At 32.7% G+C, this 20723-nt stretch overlaps 1 protein-coding gene and 1 long non-coding RNA gene across 2 annotated transcripts in view; one reads left to right on the top strand and one right to left on the bottom strand.

Annotated features, from left to right (window-relative positions):
* Nucleotides 1-614: 614 nt before the first annotated feature.
* Nucleotides 615-20723, bottom strand: part of LOC130898822 (uncharacterized) — a 40723-nt gene continuing 20614 nt past the window's right edge. The window contains exons 2-5 of the mRNA XM_057808363.1: nucleotides 11458-11529; nucleotides 10201-10466; nucleotides 7458-7699; nucleotides 615-7040 (exon numbers count right to left, since the gene is read on the bottom strand). Coding sequence (XP_057664346.1) covers nucleotides 5707-7040; nucleotides 7458-7699; nucleotides 10201-10466; nucleotides 11458-11529 — 1914 coding nt within the window. The 3' untranslated portion in view covers nucleotides 615-5706. The remainder of the gene's footprint in view (nucleotides 7041-7457; nucleotides 7700-10200; nucleotides 10467-11457; nucleotides 11530-20723) is intronic.
* Nucleotides 15718-16324, top strand: LOC130898824 (uncharacterized). The gene is made up of 2 exons (XR_009059941.1): nucleotides 15718-15890; nucleotides 16293-16324. It is a non-coding gene; the product is annotated as an uncharacterized LOC130898824 (long non-coding RNA).

Genomic DNA, 20723 nt, shown 5'->3' with positions numbered 1-20723 from the left:
GAAAATTCAAGTTATTTTTGAAAAATCTTGCGAATTTCTGGGAAACGGAGAAGATTCTCCGGAGTTCTATCAAACTTTTGATTTTTTTCAGAAATTTATTTAGAAAATTGCATTAATTTCAGGAAAAATGAAGATTTTTTCTCAGTTCCTGGAAAATCCACGTAATTTCTGTCGAATCTTTTGATTTTTTTGAAAATGAAAAAAATTCTCAGAAGTTTCATGACACTTTAGATATTCCTTAGTATTTCTCTGAAAGATTTCATTAATTTCAGGAAAAATTGAGACTTTCACACAGTTTCCGGAAAATTCAAGTTATTTTTGAAAAATCTTGGGAATTTCTGGGGAATGGAGAAGATTCTCAAGAGTTCTATAGAACTTTAGACTTTTTTCAGAAGTTTATTTAGAAAATTACATAAATTTCACGAAAAATCAAGTCATTCTCACAGTTCCTGGAAAAAATAAGTAGTGGTGGATCTAAGATTCTGAAAATAATTTTCACGTGTTTCTTGGTGCGATTTTTGTTAAAAATTTTTTCCCCTGAAGTTGTAATATAATCCGTTATTAGTTACCCACGCCACACACAATAGTCAAAGCTTTTGAATAAATTTCAGGTATATTTCAGGTATATTGTTTATTTTGAAAATATCGTATATAATAAAAAAATACAATTAAATATTCGTATTATTTTACATGTGGACTAGTTTTTGTTTCAAAGCTTACAACTACGCAGACGGTGACAATATTATATTTTAATGCTTCAAATGCATATGAAAATTAATGATTCTAAGATTAGAAACAATTTTCTTCCAATTGTGAAACATGTTTTAGCAAGCATAACAAAGCTTAAGGTTCACATAATAAATGTAATCGATTCTTAACTAATTTAAGCGAAAAATTCCTGAACTATTTCTGGAAAATAATTGTGACTTTCTGGAAGGTTCTAGGGATTTCTTGAAAATCGGAAACTTTCAAATATTTCAGGTAATTTCTCGGATGACTAAATTTCTGAGTCAAGATCAAAATCATCTGAATCTTTTTGTTTAGGTACTTACTTTCTGTTTTTAAGCAAAAATCTCTAGATAATGAAAAAGTACTGGGGAAAATGAAAGTTTCTCTGGAATTCTGTCAAGTCTCTCAGAAATTTAGCAGCAATTCGATTATTTTCTGGAAAATTAGAGTAATTTCTCTGGAAAATTGCAAAAATTTCTCATAATTTCGATAAAATTGCATAAATAACTCGAGAAATGAAGGATTCTCAGAATTTCCAAAAAAAATCCTAGTAATTTCTGGAAAATTCTGTAAATTTACGGAAAATAGAGAAATTTCATTAAATTTCAATCAAGTCTCAGAATTTTCGCAGTAATTCCGAAAAATTTAAATCTTTAAACGTTGTGAATAATTCCAAAAAATTCGAAAACTGAATAACTCTCAAAGAGTTTTCCGGAAAATAGAGTTGTATAAGGAAATTCTTGTGAAATTTCGAAAAAACGAAAAGTTTTTCTCGAGTTTTAATCAGGTTTTACACTTTTCTGAGAAATTTCTCTAGAAAATTGCATAAATAACTCGAAAATTGAAGGTTTTCTCAGAATTTCCAAAAAAATCCTAGTAATTTCTGGAAAATTCTGCGAATTTACGGAAAATAGAGAAATTTCATCAAATTTCAATCAAGTTTCAGAATTTTCGCAGTAATTCCGAAAAATTTAAATCTAGAAACGTTGTGAATAATTTCAAAAAATTCGAAAACTGAAAACTCTCAAAGAGTTTTCCGGAAAATAAAGTTGTATAAGGAAATTCTTGTGAAATTCCGAAAAAACGAAAAGTTTTTCTCGAGTTTTAATCAGGTTTTACACTTTTCTGAGAAATTTCTCTAGAAAATTGCATAAATAACTCGAAAATTGAAGGTTTTCTCAGAATTTCCAAAAAAATCCTAGTAATTTCTGGAAAATTCTGTGAATTTACGGAAAATAGAGAAATTTCATTAAATTTCAATCAAGTTTCAGAATTTTCGCAGTAATTCCGAAAAATTTAAATCTAGAAACGTTGTGAATAATTTCAAAAAATTCGAAAACTGAAAACTCTCAAAGAGTTTTCCGGAAAATAAAGTTGTATAAGGAAATTCTTGTGAAATTCCGAAAAAACGAAAAGTTTTTCTCGAGTTTTAATCAGGTTTTACACTTTTCTGAGAAATTTCTCTAGAAAATTGCATAAATAACTCGAAAATTGAAGGTTTTCTCAGAATTTCCAAAAAAATCCTAGTAATTTCTGGAAAATTCTGTGAATTTACGGAAAATAGAGAAATTTCATTAAATTTCAATCAAGTTTCAGAATTTTCGCAGTAATTCCGAAAAATTTAAATCTAGAAACGTTGTGAATAATTTCAAAAAATTCGAAAACTGAAAACTCTCAAAGAGTTTTCCGGAAAATAAAGTTGTATAAGGAAATTCTTGTGAAATTCCGAAAAAACGAAAAGTTTTTCTCGAGTTTTAATCAGGTTTTACACTTTTCTGAGAAATTTCTCTAGAAAATTGCATAAATAACTCGAAAATTGAAGGTTTTCTCAGAATTTCCAAAAAAATCCTAGTAATTTCTGGAAAATTCTGTGAATTTACGGAAAATAGAGAAATTTCATTAAATTTCAATCAAGTTTCAGAATTTTCGCAGTAATTCCGAAAAATTTAAATCTAGAAACGTTGTGAATAATTTCAAAAAATTCGAAAACTGAAAACTCTCAAAGAGTTTTCCGGAAAATAAAGTTGTATAAGGAAATTCTTGTGAAATTCCGAAAAAACGAAAAGTTTTTCTCGAGTTTTAATCAGGTTTTACACTTTTCTGAGAAATTTCTCTAGAAAATTGCATAAATAACTCGAAAATTGAAGGTTTTCTCAGAATTTCCAAAAAAATCCTAGTAATTTCTGGAAAATTCTGTGAATTTACGGAAAATAGAGAAATTTCATTAAATTTCAATCAAGTTTCAGAATTTTCGCAGTAATTCCGAAAAATTTAAATCTAGAAACGTTGTGAATAATTTCAAAAAATTCGAAAACTGAAAACTCTCAAAGAGTTTTCCGGAAAATAAAGTTGTATAAGGAAATTCTTGTGAAATTCCGAAAAAACGAAAAGTTTTTCTCGAGTTTTAATCAGGTTTTACACTTTTCTGAGAAATTTCTCTAGAAAATTGCATAAATAACTCGAAAATTGAAGGTTTTCTCAGAATTTCCAAAAAAATCCTAGTAATTTCTGGAAAATTCTGTGAATTTACGGAAAATAGAGAAATTTCATTAAATTTCAATCAAGTCTCAGAATTTTCGCAGTAATTCCGAAAAATTTAAATCTTTAAACGTTGTGAATAATTTCAAAAAATTCGAAAACTGAAAACTCTCAAAGAGTTTTCCGGAAAATAAAGTTGTATAAGGAAATTCTTGTGAAATTCCGAAAAAACGAAAAGTTTTTCTCGAGTTTTAATCAGGTTTTACACTTTTCTGAGAAATTTCTCTAGAAAATTGCATAAATAACTCGAAAATTGAAGGTTTTCTCAGAATTTCCAAAAAAATCCTAGTAATTTCTGGAAAATTCTGTGAATTTACGGAAAATAGAGAAATTTCATTAAATTTCAATCAAGTCTCAGAATTTTCGCAGTAATTCCGAAAAATTTAAATCTTTAAACGTTGTGAATAATTTCAAAAAATTCGAAAACTGAATAACTCTCAAAGAGTTTTCCGGAAAATAGAGTTGTATAAGGAAATTCTTGTGAAATTTCGAAAAAACGAAAAGTTTTTCTCGAGTTTTAATCAGGTTTTACACTTTTCTGAGAAATTTCTCTAGAAAATTGCATAAATAACTCGAAAATTGAAGGTTTTCTCAGAATTTCAAAAAAAATCCTAGTAATTTCTGGAAAATTCTGTGAATTTACGGAAAATAGAGAAATTTCATTAAATTTCAATCAAGTCTCAGAATTTTCGCAGTAATTCCGAAAAATTTAAATCTTTAAACGTTGTGAATAATTTCAAAAAATTCGAAAACTGAAAACTCTCAAAGAGTTTTCCGGAAAATAAAGTTGTATAAGGAAATTCTTGTGAAATTCCGAAAAAACGAAAAGTTTTTCTCGAGTTTTAATCAGGTTTTACACTTTTCTGAGAAATTTCTCTAGAAAATTGCATAAATAACTCGAAAATTGAAGGTTTTCTCAGAATTTCCAAAAAAATCCTAGTAATTTCTGGAAAATTCTGTGAATTTACGGAAAATAGAGAAATTTCATTAAATTTCAATCAAGTCTCAGAATTTTCGCAGTAATTCCGAAAAATTTAAATCTTTAAACGTTGTGAATAATTTCAAAAAATTCGAAAACTGAAAACTCTCAAAGAGTTTTCCGGAAAATAAAGTTGTATAAGGAAATTCTTGTGAAATTCCGAAAAAACGAAAAGTTTTTCTCGAGTTTTAATCAGGTTTTACACTTTTCTGAGAAATTTCTCTAGAAAATTGCATAAATAACTCGAAAATTGAAGGTTTTCTCAGAATTTCCAAAAAAATCCTAGTAATTTCTGGAAAATTCTGTGAATTTACGGAAAATAGAGAAATTTCATTAAATTTCAATCAAGTCTCAGAATTTTCGCAGTAATTCCGAAAAATTTAAATCTTTAAACGTTGTGAATAATTTCAAAAAATTCGAAAACTGAAAACTCTCAAAGAGTTTTCCGGAAAATAAAGTTGTATAAGGAAATTCTTGTGAAATTCCGAAAAAACGAAAAGTTTTTCTCGAGTTTTAATCAGGTTTTACACTTTTCTGAGAAATTTCTCTAGAAAATTTCATAAATAACTCGAAAATTGAAGGTTTTCTCAGAATTTCCAAAAAAATCCTAGTAATTTCTGGAAAATTCTGTGAATTTACGGAAAATAGAGAAATTTCATTAAATTTCAATCAAGTCTCAGAATTTTCGCAGTAATTCCGAAAAATTTAAATCTTTAAACGTTGTGAATAATTCCAAAAAATTCGAAAACTGAATAACTCTCAAAGAGTTTTCCGGAAAATAGAGTTGTATAAGGAAATTCTTGTGAAATTTCGAAAAAACGAAAAGTTTTTTTCGAGTGTTAATCAGGTTTTACACTTTTCTGACAAATTTCTCTAGAAAATTTCATAAATAACTCGAAAATTGAAGGTTTTCTCAGAATTTCCAAAAAAATCCTAGTAATTTCTGGAAAATTCTGCGAATTTATGAAAAATAGAGAAATTTCATTGAATGTCAATGTTTATTTTCCCAATTTCTTGGGAAAATTACATCAATTCTACGAAGTTTCTGATGGTTCACGGAAAATCTAATCACTTTCTGGGAAAAGCTCCCGCTTTCTATTTTTCTTGGAATTCCAGCAGGAAAACCTAGTAAATTTGATTATTTCCTAAATCTTCCTGAAAGGTTCAATACATATTTTGAAGTCTGGAAACGAAAATTAAAAAAAATCGAAAACTAAATAAGGAAATTTCTTTAGAAAATTGCATAAATAATTCAAAAATTGAAGGCTTCCCGTGAACTACGCATGATATTTTCGAAATACCTCAACAACGCAAAGTCTTGCGAATTTTATGATATACATAAAGTACACACCCGCGTGTCGCATTAAGTTCGTGGAAAGCTTCTTCTCATCTATTGAAAGTCATTATCACCCCCACGCTAAGGTTTACCAATATATAAAAACACTCAATTCGAAATTTCACTATCTGCTAGGTTCGAAAGAATTGATAACGCTATTATAGCTCGGCCTAGTAGCGTCATCCAACGGAAAATCATATTCCGGTATACGGAACGCTTGTCGCACTTCTTGCCATTGTTCGTTGTTGAAAGACTTCATAAAATTCAACAGTTTTATACCGGGAATCTCTTGCAATTCCTCTTCCCCGACGTTATAATCCGATTCCAAGATCGGTGGTTGATAGAATTTCGACGGTACTGACCAATCGGTCGATTTCTTATCTTTATTATCGAAACCTGTCAATTTGTCAGGTTGGGGGGCTAGTAAACCGGCTTCCCTAGGATCTGGACTAGTAGGTTCTACATAAGTGGGATAATTTGGTGTCGTAGCTCTAAAATCCGAATGGAAATTAACTATAGTTTCTTCTGGAGCTATTAAACCAACATCAAAAGGATTAGGACTCGTAGTTTCCACAGAAGTTGGGTATCGAGGAGTCGTAGCTTTAAAACTCGATTTAAATACGACTTTATTCAAATTCTTGGGAGGTATCAATCCAACGTCGTTTGGATCAGGACTCGTGGGATCTACGTAAGGAGGATATTGAGGAGTTGTCGCTTTGAATTTAGACTCAAAGTTAACATAAGTATTTTGATCATTTGGCGGTAGTAATCCTGCTTCTTTAGGATCTGGACTGGTAGGATCAACATACGGAGGATACTGGGGCGTTGTAGCTCTAAAATTTGATTGAAAATTGATGCTAGCAATGTCTCCGTTCTCTTTAGGCGGCAATACTCCCACCTCTATTGGATTAACACTGGTCTGTTCAACGAACGTAGGGTAATTCGGAGTTGTAGCTTTGAAATCAGAATCAAAGTTAACAATTATTTTATCATTGTTGTTTTCTTGTGATACCGCGTCTTTGTGTGGTGGTAATAAGCCCGCTTCGTCTGGTGGGACACTTGTCGACTCGACAGAAGAAGGATATTGAGGAGTAGTAGCTTTAAAATTAGATTCGAAGTTGAGACCAGATTCTTTTGGAGGAAGGATTCCTATTTGGTATGGATCTTGGCTAGTTGAATCTAATGTAAGAGGATAAACTGGAGTAGTGGCTCTAAATCTTGATCTGTAATTAATTTTCGATCGGTTATCTTCATCTTCTGATGCTGGTTTCAACGTAGAACCGATGTTATCTTGATTAGAAACGTCTGGTGGTAATAGATCTAATGGTAAATCTTGTACTATGCTAGATTGTACTGATCCTATATTATCGTGGGGTTGTATTGAAGCTTCAGCTAATTGAGGATAAACTGAAGGTCTTGCTTTGAAGTTCGATTTGGTATTTTTCACCAAATTGTTCCCTAAAACAAAACAAAAATTATCATTTAATTAGCAGTTAGGAAAAGAGCGGAGACGACGAGGGAGAAAATTAATTTGGAAGCGAGGATGACGAATTGGGAGCGCAAAATACTAAGATCCAAAATAATAGAGAATAGAGAACACACGAGAATGCCAGATTTTAGAGTAACAAACAAAAAGATGGACATAAAACAAGGAGGAACAATAATAAAAGGAAGACCAAGGAAAAGATGTGTACGTAGAGGTTATGGAAGACCTAGGAGAGACAGAGGATATCAGGACTGGAAAATGGAAGAAAAAAATTGGTAGTAAGTAAAGGAGCTTCCATTTTTTGCTCTAATTAGCATATGCTTTAGCTATAAATGAAGGAATTGATGCTTTTGGATTTGAAACAGGTGTTCAATCATTCTACTACTCACCGTTGAAATTTGGAGAAGAAAAATCTATAGCTTTGCCTCTATTTTTGGAAATGCGGCTTTGTGTTTGTACGTTCTGACGATTATATTGATAATTATTCGCCTCTGGCTCGGGAGTTGATGGTCGTCTTCCTATTTCGGTAGACCAGTAACTGGGAGGAAAATAAGTTGGTTCATCGGTAAAATTTTCATCTTCACTTTCAACACCTACAAAGTCTCTTGGTGACAGATTTTTATCACCAGTCCTGAAATTAAAGTATACTATGAGTAATATGATCTGAAAAGGGAAGCTTGTAAGTAAAAGCATAAACTCCAAGGACCTTTTAGTTTACGAAAAAGTTTTTCACAGAAAAACAAGCATCACCAATAAATTCAAGATTCTTTGGTCAAAACTAAGAACAGTTTTAGATGTTTTTGAAGCTCATAGTCTAAGGAGTTTACCTTCAGACTCTGAAGACGATAACTTGGTTATCAAAACGCGCGTCAGACATTTTAATCGTAATTGTTGGTGAAATGACTGATGGTAAACTTTACCTTCAGTCTCTGAAGACCATAACTTGGTTATAGAATAAAAACAAATATTTATAACTGGATATAACTTTATTGTTCTCAATATATTTTTCATTAAGATCAATACACTTTTTCATGCTTTTGAATCATCTTTAACATGCTTAAATCAGCTTCATCTCCACGAGATGTTTACAACTCTCCTTTGGACTAAGAGCAAGTTGGACAGAGGATTCGAACCTCCGATTTCCGTGTTGGAAATTAAGCCCAACAACAACCAACTACACCGTTATGGTTTGATACAAGTTTCGACGAGATGTAGATATATAAGCTCGAATAGCAACCCTCGTAGCTGAAGCATTTATATTGTGCAAAGATTTCAAATATTCAAATTACGGGCCCATGTTTTTACGACAATAAATTACTTAATTATCGAGAGTGATAATGAAAAATTATAAAATAAACTGGTTAAACTTAAATGTGCGTTTAGATTTGCATAATTGTCTACTTTCGCTTACTAAAAACTTTATCATTAATAGTACAATCAACTATTCGTTATTTTACAATAGATTATGTAAGTTTTTCTTTTCTTATACAAATACTGTAGGTGGAATGAACCCGACGTTTCGTGAAGTAGGTAGTCGGTCATAAATCTTATTGAAAGATACAGGATGGTTAAATAAAAACGCAAAATGCTGTAATTATATTGTACAGTATTTTGACGAAAGTTTCCGAAGCTGGTTGGTATGAAATAATTCAAACAAGGTATGGAAAACCCTTGATAAATATGAGACTGCATCTTGACGAAAATATTGCAGAGGATAGACAAGCATTTGGAGGATAATGGAGGAGATGAAATAAACGATATTAATACTTTAGAGGCTGACACTAGAGAAGGACGATATAACCAGCCAGATATGGTGCAGAAACAATCTAAAAGAAATAAAAGAGTTTCAAAGAAAAATATAATTAAATTTGAACGTTAAAACATCAAGGTGTAGCCTATTGTACATCTAATTTAGTTCTGGACTAGAGGATGGTCCTAGAAGTACCTAGCCTGACCTAAAGGTCTCTAGGACCTAGATTCTACTCTAAGTGAGACTTTTCCTTCGTTATCAACAGTAAAATATTCGGTAGTACAGTTTAAACGAGACTGTACAACTTGCAAAGACCAGCATCGCAGTGGTCGACCAAATGAGGTGACGACTCCAGAAATGTTGAAGAAAATGTCCAAAGTGGTACTGGGTGAGCTAGCAGACATAATAAGCATTCCAAAAAGTGTGGTACATCGCATATTAATTGAAAATTTGGACATGATAAAGCTGGATGTTCACAAAACTAAAACATCGTCGTGAAGATGTTTCCATCGACTGTTTATCACAGCCGTTTTAAAACAACAATGAAAATTTAAGCTTAACGACATAAAATAATGTTTCATCCACACGTCTAACTCTGAGATTCGAGCGATCCGTCTTCTTTACGTCTTTTAAGTAACTCTCGAGTTCTTTTCGTCTCTCAAAAATGTTGTTGGCTGACACATAAAACGACTTGGGTACTTAGTTAAAGTTAAAAGAATAGAGATGGGAGAAAACGAAAAACGATAACTAAGTGAAAAAAAAAGCGAAACTAGGATTTTGAAAGATTTTAAAAGACATAATTCGCTGCAATAGGATTCGTTGAAGATGGTTTGAAAACATTTGTCTCTAATTACGACGTTTTCAGATGTTCTTTTCAAAGTAGAACGAGGATATGTTATTTTGATGCACACCTCACACTTATCGACCATCCAATGGAGAGAAGCCCCAGATTTTGAGGTAGATAGTATTTTCAGATTTACAAAATGATTTTTAAGGTCTAGCCCCCCCAAAACACGTGATTTAACCACACCAACTGCTTCTTCATGTATAGAAAAACGTTGATTTCGAAATTTATGAACTATCAATTCGATATTTTGGTGTGTGAAAACTCACATAGACCTGGTGCAGAATGATTCGTCTTCTATGATTGGTCTCCCTGATTTTTTTAAACACTTCCGGCAAACAAATGCTGGTGCACGAATACAATTAACAAGCTTAAAATACTCATAATGATTCGGAAGCTACAAAGCAGATTCTGGTGAATTTTTTTTGTTCTTTAGGGTACATTAGAATCATCTTCTATGAAGCTGGTGAATTGAAGGAAGTTTCGATGATTTTCATCTTAAAAACCAGTCACTATGAATTTATTTTCAAGTACTAACCTGTAAACAATATTTAATTCCGTGAAATTAGATGGTGCATCTAATAAATCGGGTCTGGGAGTTCTAGAAAATGTATTTGATCCAACATTATCCAGGAAAGGTTTGTTTCTTTGACCGATGAGTAGGTTAGCGCTGTAATCTTGGGTAGCTCTGCTGCAGTTTACCATATACCAATGGTCGCATATCAACATGCGTTGTTGGAAAAGTGTAGCGTTCGGACATGTATAACTGAACTTCCTACCTAGACCGTCACACATATGATAAACCTGAAAATTTAAACATTTCCTAATAGAGTTATGATGGAGAAATTCATACTTCGTATACAACTTTCGATATTAACGTCACATTAGAAAGAATTCGGAGATTCAATCTTCTCAAGGTCAAAAGAACGATCTATAAGATGTGCTTCATCGATCTCAACCAAGCGTTTGATAAGGTACGATTGAGGGTCGTAACAACTCTATTGAAGAGAAGAAATATACGGATAATTACACATATATCAGAATAGAAAATATGACGACCGGTATCAGACAAGGAGACAGCCTCAGCATCACAATAGATGAGATTATAGAGGAAATAAAGCAAGCTGGAAGAGGATTCCGGATGGGAAATGAAGAAATGCAAATAGTATGTTATGCTGAAGACGCAGTGATCATTTCAGAAGACTAAGGTAACTTACAAAGGCTACTGTAAGAGAAATGATGAACTAAGGGAGATATGTGACATCCAGGATGTAGTGAGATGGACGAGAAATCGACGAAGAGAATGGAGAGACCACGTGGACAGATTGTGAGATTACAGGTTGGCAAAAATTGCAAAATACATCCCGACCACCAGGACGACCACCTACAAGATGGTATGAAAGCTGGTCTTCATCATCCCAAGTGCAGCTAGGCTACCATTGATCCAAGCTTAGGGCTAGTCCTAGCGTTTGACATCCTTGAGATGTTGATGTCCATGAATCCATCCATATTTTTGGAGGTCTTTCTGTCCCTGGTTTACCGTCTCGGTCTATATTAAGAGCTGGTTAGGGAAAATTGATCTGCTATTGCAGATCTTCGTTGATTTTCCTCATTAATGAGTCCAATAGATAACACCCATCTCCATTGAGGTTAGGAACAAGCTGTATAGATGCACTAGCATTGCTGGAAATGGTCAGCGCGATCTCAAGAAAGTAGAAAGTCTCCTAGCATCAACGTGATGATGAAGTTTTTATAATTTATATAATTTTTCTCTTTTAAAATGATAATTATTTACCTGACATCCTGTGGTCACATCTGCGTAATAGCCAGAAGGTCTGCCATCGCAAGAAAACGAAGTTTTAGGGATCTGAAAGCAATGAAATATTTTGTAATGTTTTGCGTGAAAAAAAAACTGAAAGAAAATAATTCTAGTTTAAGTACCAACAGAATTACTGTTCGAAGAATTAATATTCGATACATGCAACTTCTCAAAGGCTTGGATACCAATAAGGACACTGGCCCAGATGGAATACCCCCAATCGTATTGAAAAGATTCTATCACCCTTCAATTTTGGTTTTTAAGTAACAGCGGCTCAGGATTAGGTCCTATCTGAACATAAAATATCACTATAACCGCAAATTAGCTTCTTGGGTATTGATGTTGACAGCAATACGTCATGACATAGTCACGTGACCGAATTCGCTAAGGTAGCTTCACAAGAACTGGGAGCTCTATTTAAGATAGCTTCTAATCCACTAAAAAGTCCAGATTCCTTAATCTTTGGAGTATTATTCACACATTTGGAGTTTGCCTTTCAAGGCTGAGGATACTGGACTCAATACAGAAGAGAGCAATTCGACTTGAAGACGATCTACAGTTGACCAGAAGCTTGGACAGTTTGGAGCGTAGAAGAAAGTTTTCCGACCGGTACTACCACGGCAGATACTCTTTCAAACATAATCCCACCAAAAGCAGTTTCTGCAAGATCTACTCGACAAGTTGACGTGTCTCATGAACACCAAGTTCGCCTACGAACGTTCTTTCTTTGGAGAAGTGCAAATCTGTGGAATCAGCACGTTTTTCTCGAATATTACAACCTACAGAATATCCACAGGCATCTCCACGCAGCAGGCACTACTGAAGATCAATAGGATTCATTCTCTTGAACTTTATCTTCGCATGAAAAAATATTTTATCAAGATCAGTTCTCTGTAGGACCTTCTCCATTTATTTATCGTAGTTTTTCTTTTGTTTTTATATAATTTGTAAGCTGACCAACTGAATTTTTCTACATGTCAATTTTTTCCTTATTAGAAATGTTTAAGTTTGAGTATTTTCAATAAATAATCACAATTTATGATAATTTTTGTCAGAATGTTTCTTTATGGCGAACGATCTAAAAATCTACATATCTTCTAAACCATAAATTTTATCGAGTTAAACATAGAGTACATTTTTGTTGAAAAATCGATTGAAAAATCTATTTTTGCTATCTTTAGATTGTACAGGTTGTCTCTGTAAAAGTAACGGATTGTTAACCATTGGTCACGAGCTGCACCTAGCCTCCAGATAGTAATGTGGGATTATTTACATAAATAATAATAATATAACAAATTCTATAAATAAAAAAGATTTATTCTGTGTTTGTCTACGAATTTTTCCACGAATCTGTTGAATACATTTGATATTATTTCAAATATCGAAAATATACGTATTTTATTAGTGGGACGTGTAAATTAACATGTGTAGGAAGTCATATAAGTGAGTAGGTATATCAAACCATTGGATAACTGTTCATACAACACCCAGACACACCATAAAAATTCACTCATGATCATCATTTACATATTTAATTAGTGTTTTATGCTGCCCACAATAAATATAATACGAAAATTAGATTAAATATAAGAAAAATTGGTATAAATTCGAATTTCAAATATAACTTTTATTATTAGAAATAAAACACTTATGATTTGGAGTAAATTCATTACTCATACTTTGTCGAAAAAGAAATTGTCATTTGTGACTCAAACGGAATATACAGTGTGTATCAATCTTACAACAAACTTAGATAAACGCTTTATTTTAAGAGGTATCAAAATATGTTATAGGGGAAAAATAATGGGTGACTTTAAGTTGCATATTTTGAAATTATCTCGAAGTATACAGAGTGCTACATAACTCCGTCACAAACCAAATATATTTTTTAAAAAAAAGGACTTCTTCGTTTCTGTTTTAATATAAAATCCCAGGAACTAAATTCACCAACTCCATAGCAGTCTACGGTGCCTTTTTTGCAAGACTAAACAGTAGAGCTCACTGCCGAGAGAATATTCAAATTATTGACTATTCATTCCTCATTTATATTTTAATCAGCACGCTTCTTCTATTTTAGAAAGGTCATTGAACAGCTATCCACTTAGGAGCACGATCTTTATCTACCTACTCAACGTTCAGAATTAGTTTAGGGCTCAATACTGTACAGTGCGAAAAAATGCACAATCATTTGCCAATTGAAATCAAATCTATAACATCTTTTCTTTATTACGGTATTAGAAGAAGTTTCGTGTTCGAATGGACGGTTTTTGTGGGTTGGTGCCCCTGAATAACAGTTTCGTTTTGACAGTTGACTGGACTTGACGATGTTTTATTCGGACATGTGTTAGGTTATTTCAATGTTAAGATATTATTTACAATAAATTATAACGAGTTTTTAAAGAAAGTAAATGTGGTTTTGAAATATAGAAAAAACACAAATCGACAGTGAAAAAATGTCTAGAAAAGACCTAATCTAAAAATGAATGGACGTTTATCGGTAATTTTCTGTAGTGGGTTGGTGCCCCTGAATAATAGTTTCGTTTTGACAGTTGACTGGACTTGACGATGTTTTATTCGGACATGTGTGAGGTTATTTCAATTTTGAGATATTATTTACAATAAATTATAACGAGTTTTTAGAGAAAGTAAATGTGGTTTTGGAATATGGAAAAAACACAAATCGACAGTGAAAAAATGTCTAGAAAAGACCTAATCTTAAAATGAATGGACGTTTATGTGTAATTTTTTGTAGTGGGTTGGTGCCCCTGAATAACAGTTTCATTTTGACAGTTGACTGGACTTGACGATGTTTTTTCGGACATGTGTGAGGTTATTTCAATTTTGAGATATTATTTACAATAAATTATAACGAGTTTTTAGAGAAAGTAAATGTGGTTTTGAAATATGGAAAAAACACAAATCGACAGTGAAAAAATGTCTGGGAAAGATCTAATCTTAAAATTAATGGACGTTTATGTGTAATTTTTTGTAGTGGGTTGGTGCCCCTGAATATCAGTTTCGTTTTGACAGTTGACTGGACTTGACGATGTTTTATTCGGACATGTGTGAGGTTATTTCAATTTTAAGATATTATTTACAATAAATTATAACGAGTTTTTAGAGAAAGTAAATGTGGTTTTGGAATATGGAAAAAACACAAATGGACAGTGAAAAAATGTCTAGAAAAGACCTAATCTAAAAATGAATGGACGTTTATCGGTAATTTTCTGTAGTGGGTTGGTGCCCCTGAATAACAGTTTCGTTTTGACAGTTGACTGGACTTGACGATGTTTTATTCGGACATGTGTTAGGTTATTTCAATTTTAAGATATTATTTATAATATAGAGTTTTCAGAGAAATTAAATGTGGTTTTGAAATATGGAAAAAACACAAATCGACAGTAAAAAACTGTCTAGGAAAGACCTAATCTAAAAATGAATGGACGTTTATGGGTAATTTTTTATAGTGGGTTGGTGCCACTGAATGACAATTTCATTTTGACAGTTGACAGGACTTGACGATGTTTTATTCGGACATGTTTGAGGTTATTTCAATTTTAAGATATTATTTATAATATAGAGTTTTCAGAGAAATTAAATGTGGTTTTGAAATATGGAAAAAACACAAATCGACAGTAAAAAACTGTCTAGGAAAGACCTAATCTAAAAATGAATGGACGTTTATGGGTAATTTTTTATAGTGGGTTGGTGCCACTGAATGACAATTTCATTTTGACAGTTGACAGGACTTGACGATGTTTTATTCGGACATGTTTGAGGTTATTTCAATTTTAAGATATTATTTATAATATAGAGTTTTCAGAGAAATTAAATGTGGTTTTGAAATATGGAAAAAACACAAATCGACAGTAAAAAACTGTCTAGGAAAGACCTAATCTAAAAATGAATGGACGTTTATGGGTAATTTTTTATAGTGGGTTGGTGCCACTGAATGACAATTTCATTTTGACAGTTGACAGGACTTGACGATGTTTTATTCGGACATGTTTGAGGTTATTTCAATTTTAAGATATTATTTATAATATAGAGTTTTCAGAGAAATTAAATGTGGTTTTGAAATATGGAAAAAACACAAATCGACAGTAAAAAACTGTCTAGGAAAGACCTAATCTAAAAATGAATGGACGTTTATGGGTAATTTTTTATAGTGGGTTGGTGCCACTGAATGACAATTTCATTTTGACAGTTGACAGGACTTGACGATGTTTTATTCGGACAAGTGTGAGGTTATTTCAATTTTAAGATATTATTTACAATAAATTATAACATTGTTGAGTTCATAAATTATAGTCGTGGCATAAAAAAAACTATTAGCGATAATAGTGCAAACCCCAAGCCGTAAATTTTCTCATACAGGGTGTTTTGAACTTGCATAATTCAAATCAATGGTAAGTTGTTCAATTTAAACAGAAGTTTAATTTAAATGGAAGTTCCCATCTCTACGGATATTTATTAGCATCTCGAGGTGTAATTATCAAATAACCTGTCCATTGTATGTATTTTTAAATAATTAATCATTATTTTTCTGTCGCAAAATGAGTGACTGGTATCAGGATTAGGTATTTCCATTGATGTAAACAAGTTTAGACAAATATTTGTACAAATCCATCCTACTCACATTAAATGATGAGATCATATCAAGAGAATTTTGTCAAATCCACACAAAAACTTGTTAACAAAAGTGTTAATAAAGTGAAATAATTATAATAAATAATAATTCCAAAGAATTGCATCAATTTTTTTTTATTTCATCCAAAATTTTCTGTCTACAGTTCAATTTTATCTTATAGAGAGGAAGAATAGTGGACAAGTAAAAAAGAAACGTCCAAAAGAACGCACGTGTACTCTTGGAGAAGTCGTCGTTGTGGATTTCAATCCATCTCGAATTAAAACTGAATTATCGACACCAAATAAGTCTATTGGAGCGTGTAAAACGCTCAAGGTCACACTAAAAATACACCAACTCCAAGGTCCTGGATACTGGAGGAAACATAACCTCAAACTAATGAATTAAATGCATAAAAAGTTACATTGAAGGTAGCTGAAACATGAAACCATTGACCAAAACCATTTTAACTGGAAAGATTTCAGTAAAATTTCCAATATAACTTACCTTTGACCTTTGACAATTACAAATATTTGGAATTTGGGAAATTATTATTCGTAGTTTCTTATAAATCGAATTTTGTATTCAAACGCAATCTAAAAACATAAATAAATAATTTCGTAATCAAATAAATTGTATAATTATGGAAATATTTTTAATATCCTTACGACCTTGGCAAGGATAATGTGCGAATTTATGAAATTATTACACTATGACCTTAATGGCAGACGCCATAGAGACCAGAGCAGAGGACACCATAACTAAACGGATTTTAAAAACTACTGAAATGCGAACGCTGAGATCAATAGCGGGACCCACATTATTTGACCGCAAAAAACATCTTGATCACCACAACGACCACCTACAAGATAATATGAAAGCTTGTCTTCATCATCCCAGCTGCAGCTAGGCAACCATTGATGCAAACACTCCTAACGCACGATGAAAAAGAAGAAAAAGAAGAAGACCTTGATAGAGTCAAGTTGAGAGTTAAGGTTTTTACACCACCCGTACACCAACACTCAAAATTACACTGTCAGACTCGCGTTTTGTAGGTTACGTAGGTTAAGTCACGTGATGGAAGACCCTCAGCGTTTCTACTATATGTACCATGAAGCGATACTTAAAATTCGTCACTAATTCATTCTCCATACAAACTTTTATAAATTCTATACAACTAATTCACAAAATGGTTCTCTATCCAGCTATTTGTATTTAATTTTTTAGTAGCAGGCGGTTTATTTACAGTATTACTTCTGAATAATTTCTAGGAAAGTCTATTTATTTATTTTCTTCTGTTTCTTTTTGTTCTAGAACTTCGTAGAATCTTCAATTTACGTAAACGCGATTAGTTTTGAATAAATAGTTGTAGTGAATAGAAAAAATTAGTGAAGTGATATTTATAAGTGAAGTATTATCAATAGTGTATAGTGTGCGAATAATTTAAGAAAATAAGAGACACCCCGCGAATAAAAAGAGTGTAAATAAAACCGAAAAATGGTGAAATGTAAAATCTGTTATTATCCACCGCTTTTCGATACATAAATACGTGTTTCACTGCAAAATTTTAATTACTGTAATCAAACGAAACCAAAACACGACTAAGCTAACGAAACAATTCGATTAATAGAAATAATTATAGTCGTAGAAAATTTTTCTCGTTGAAAAAAAAAAACAAAACGTGAAATTGAAAACGTTCAAACGAAAGATCTATTAAAACCGGTATCACGTGATTATAATAGCGTTAAATAATATTCGAATCGTGTTCGAAACAGTAGCCCGATATCCGGTAATGCATTTTGAAGCTAATTTCTTTTTATCAATATCCACATCCAACCGTCAAAATTTAATATCATGATTTATATTGATTGTACTTTGATGGCGAAAAAAAAAACTTTCTCTTTGCTCTATCACGAATTCACTTTGAAATAACGTTTCATTTTGTCATTTTTCAACAGAAAAACCTCCTAATCATCAATAAAAAAAAAGAAATCGAAGCAGAGCCCAAAATATGACATCGGGGACAAAATACTTCATAAGTTATTGCCCACCCTATAATTCATTCATTAAACGTCAAAATATTACACTTTAACTAATTTATTTTTTATACAGGGTATATACAAAAAGACGTACGATTTTACATTCGACTTTAGCGGTCAGTGTCCGAGGGAAAATGTGTCTGAAAGTTAGAAGCTACTGGTTCGACTCTCAATCAGAAGCCTAAGGGATTTTAACTGCAACAATTTGAAGCCTATAATCGTACGACGTGGTTTCAACAAGATGGCGCGACATGTCATACTTCTAATGCCTCTTTGGCCATCGTAAACCAGACGTTTGCTGGGAAACCGATGTCTCGCCGAGGTGACATTGTATGGCCGCCTAGAAGCCCGCACCTAACACCACCGGATTTTTTTATGTGAAACGTAGAATGACCCAACCACGCTTAATCATTTGAAGACCAAAATAAAATCAAAATTCGAGGAATGTTTGTTGATTATATTTAGTTTTTTATTATTATTCGCAAAACTTTCTGGCCCACCCTGTATTATCAATTTATGGTCGAAACGTTGTCAAATTATTGTGATTTAGTCCCTATGAAACGCAAGAAAGTGAAATGATCCATACTTTTTGGGAAAAGACATATTTTTGTTGGAGAAAGTGTTTTCATTCTCGAAAATTCAGACTTGTAAGTTTTTAAATGACCAATACCAAGAACCAATCGGTTGAAACTCGTGCTTTAACCGCAAGTCTTCATAGTTTAGGTAAAAATAACCAATTCCACCGAATTGAAAACACCTCAACGTACCCGGTACCACAACGTGAACATTTTGCAACCACCAGGAGCTTTGGCGATCGAAAAACTAAAACCGCTGAAGATAAACGACTCACGGCACCAGAGGAAGCAGCTCAGATCGATAAATCTACCTATCTGCCGTCGAGTAGTCCTACAGTGAAAATATGCTGGCCTTTATGGACGGATGGCAATGGATAAACCTCTTCTAAGACATCAAAATGAAATAAGAGTTTGTAGTAGGCTGAAGAACATGAAATTGGACCCATGAAGAACGGGAAGTTATTGGGTCTAACAGAATAGTGTTTATAGCGGAGGCTGGTAGATGATTTTGGAGGAAGATCGACTAGAGACCTAGTGAAAATTGAAGGGATTTCAGAAATAGAAGAAGGAAAATATAGTGAGCTCTGGTCAGCGTTTGCTGGGCAGGAAAATTATCTTCCAGCATGACAACGAAACCAAGGATTCTTCGAGGCTCTGCAAAGAGTATCTGATAACATTGGAAAGGAAGAATGTACTGGAAGTTTGAATTCTGGGAACCGTTGGTGATATTAACCAAAATTACACTGTCTAACCAAGTTGTCGTCTTCAGAGACTGAAGGTAAACTAGAGCCTACATGTGGATAGGACAGGCCGTGGATTCCAAAGTGGAAAGTAGAATCGATATCATTTGTGGTGGTAGAATTTTTCACTTGCAACAAACTTCTTCAATCGACAGCAGAAACTAACAAAAAAAAATTGTGTAACAACATTATATCTTATTCAATAAAATAAATGGGTGTATTTAGAAGGATCTTCTTCGTGATTTCCTTTCTTTCTATTGTGGGTCACAAGCGTTCACATTGCGTAGACGTATTTACATAACCAAAAAAGTGTATCGCCTCATTTAAACAAAGCGCCATAAAAAAAAACAGATCGAGATAGAAGTGGATATAAATATTTATTATCTTTGTTTTGTGAAAGATTTATATTTAAATATTGCGACCTTTCTTACGATTGGAATCTTGTGTCATGCCGAATTCCGTTCGAGTCATCTTAATCTTCGATGTCATTGCTAAATATTTCTCAGTTAATGTCACCGAGGTCTCTCAAGTATCATCATATACAGAGTGATTGATAAACAACTTAACAAAAGCGACGGGATCAATAAAACATGCTGCTGGTATACGAGAGCTGCTACTTTAGTTTTGAGATATGGCAACGTTGATATGAATATGTCAAATCTGACGTTTATAATGGTGAACGTGAAAAAATTGTCATTGTCAAATTGTCGTTGTTTTAGAGCAACTGATTGGTACATCAGGATTTGTTTGCCAGAAGTGTTTGAGTAGAATACGAATCGTCCTTCACTTTGACAGTTCGAGCTCATACACAACAGACAAAACATTAATTTGATTAGGTTAGATTCTTATTTCCGTAGTTCAAAAATAAATTGCGACGTCAACGTTTTTTTACGCCTAAAGAAGCGGTTGATGTATCCAAATCACATATTTTTGAGGTACCTCAATCTAAATGGAAAAAATACTTCGAAAGTTGGCTCAAACGCATCCAAAAGTGTATTGATCCAGAATATTCTGACAAATAATGAAGCTACATCCAATTATGAATATTGGTCTCTATCTCTAAACTCAATCTACCTCAATTTTTTTAATTCACCGACCAACTTCGTCCCAGTGGCTAAAAATTGGTCTATCCTCATATTTTTGGGGTCGCTGAATACGAATTGATATTTATTTTTATCTAAAATTGGGGCTGCATGGTCAAAATCTAGTTTTTAACCAAAAGTCGCTATAACTTTGAAACTAATCGTTATATTTTGAAAGA

This window comes from Diorhabda carinulata, chromosome 10 (assembly GCF_026250575.1).
Source record: "Diorhabda carinulata isolate Delta chromosome 10, icDioCari1.1, whole genome shotgun sequence".
In the NCBI taxonomy this organism is placed as follows: Eukaryota; Metazoa; Arthropoda; class Insecta; order Coleoptera; family Chrysomelidae; genus Diorhabda; species Diorhabda carinulata.
This window is presented reverse-complemented; position numbering and strand designations above follow the sequence as displayed.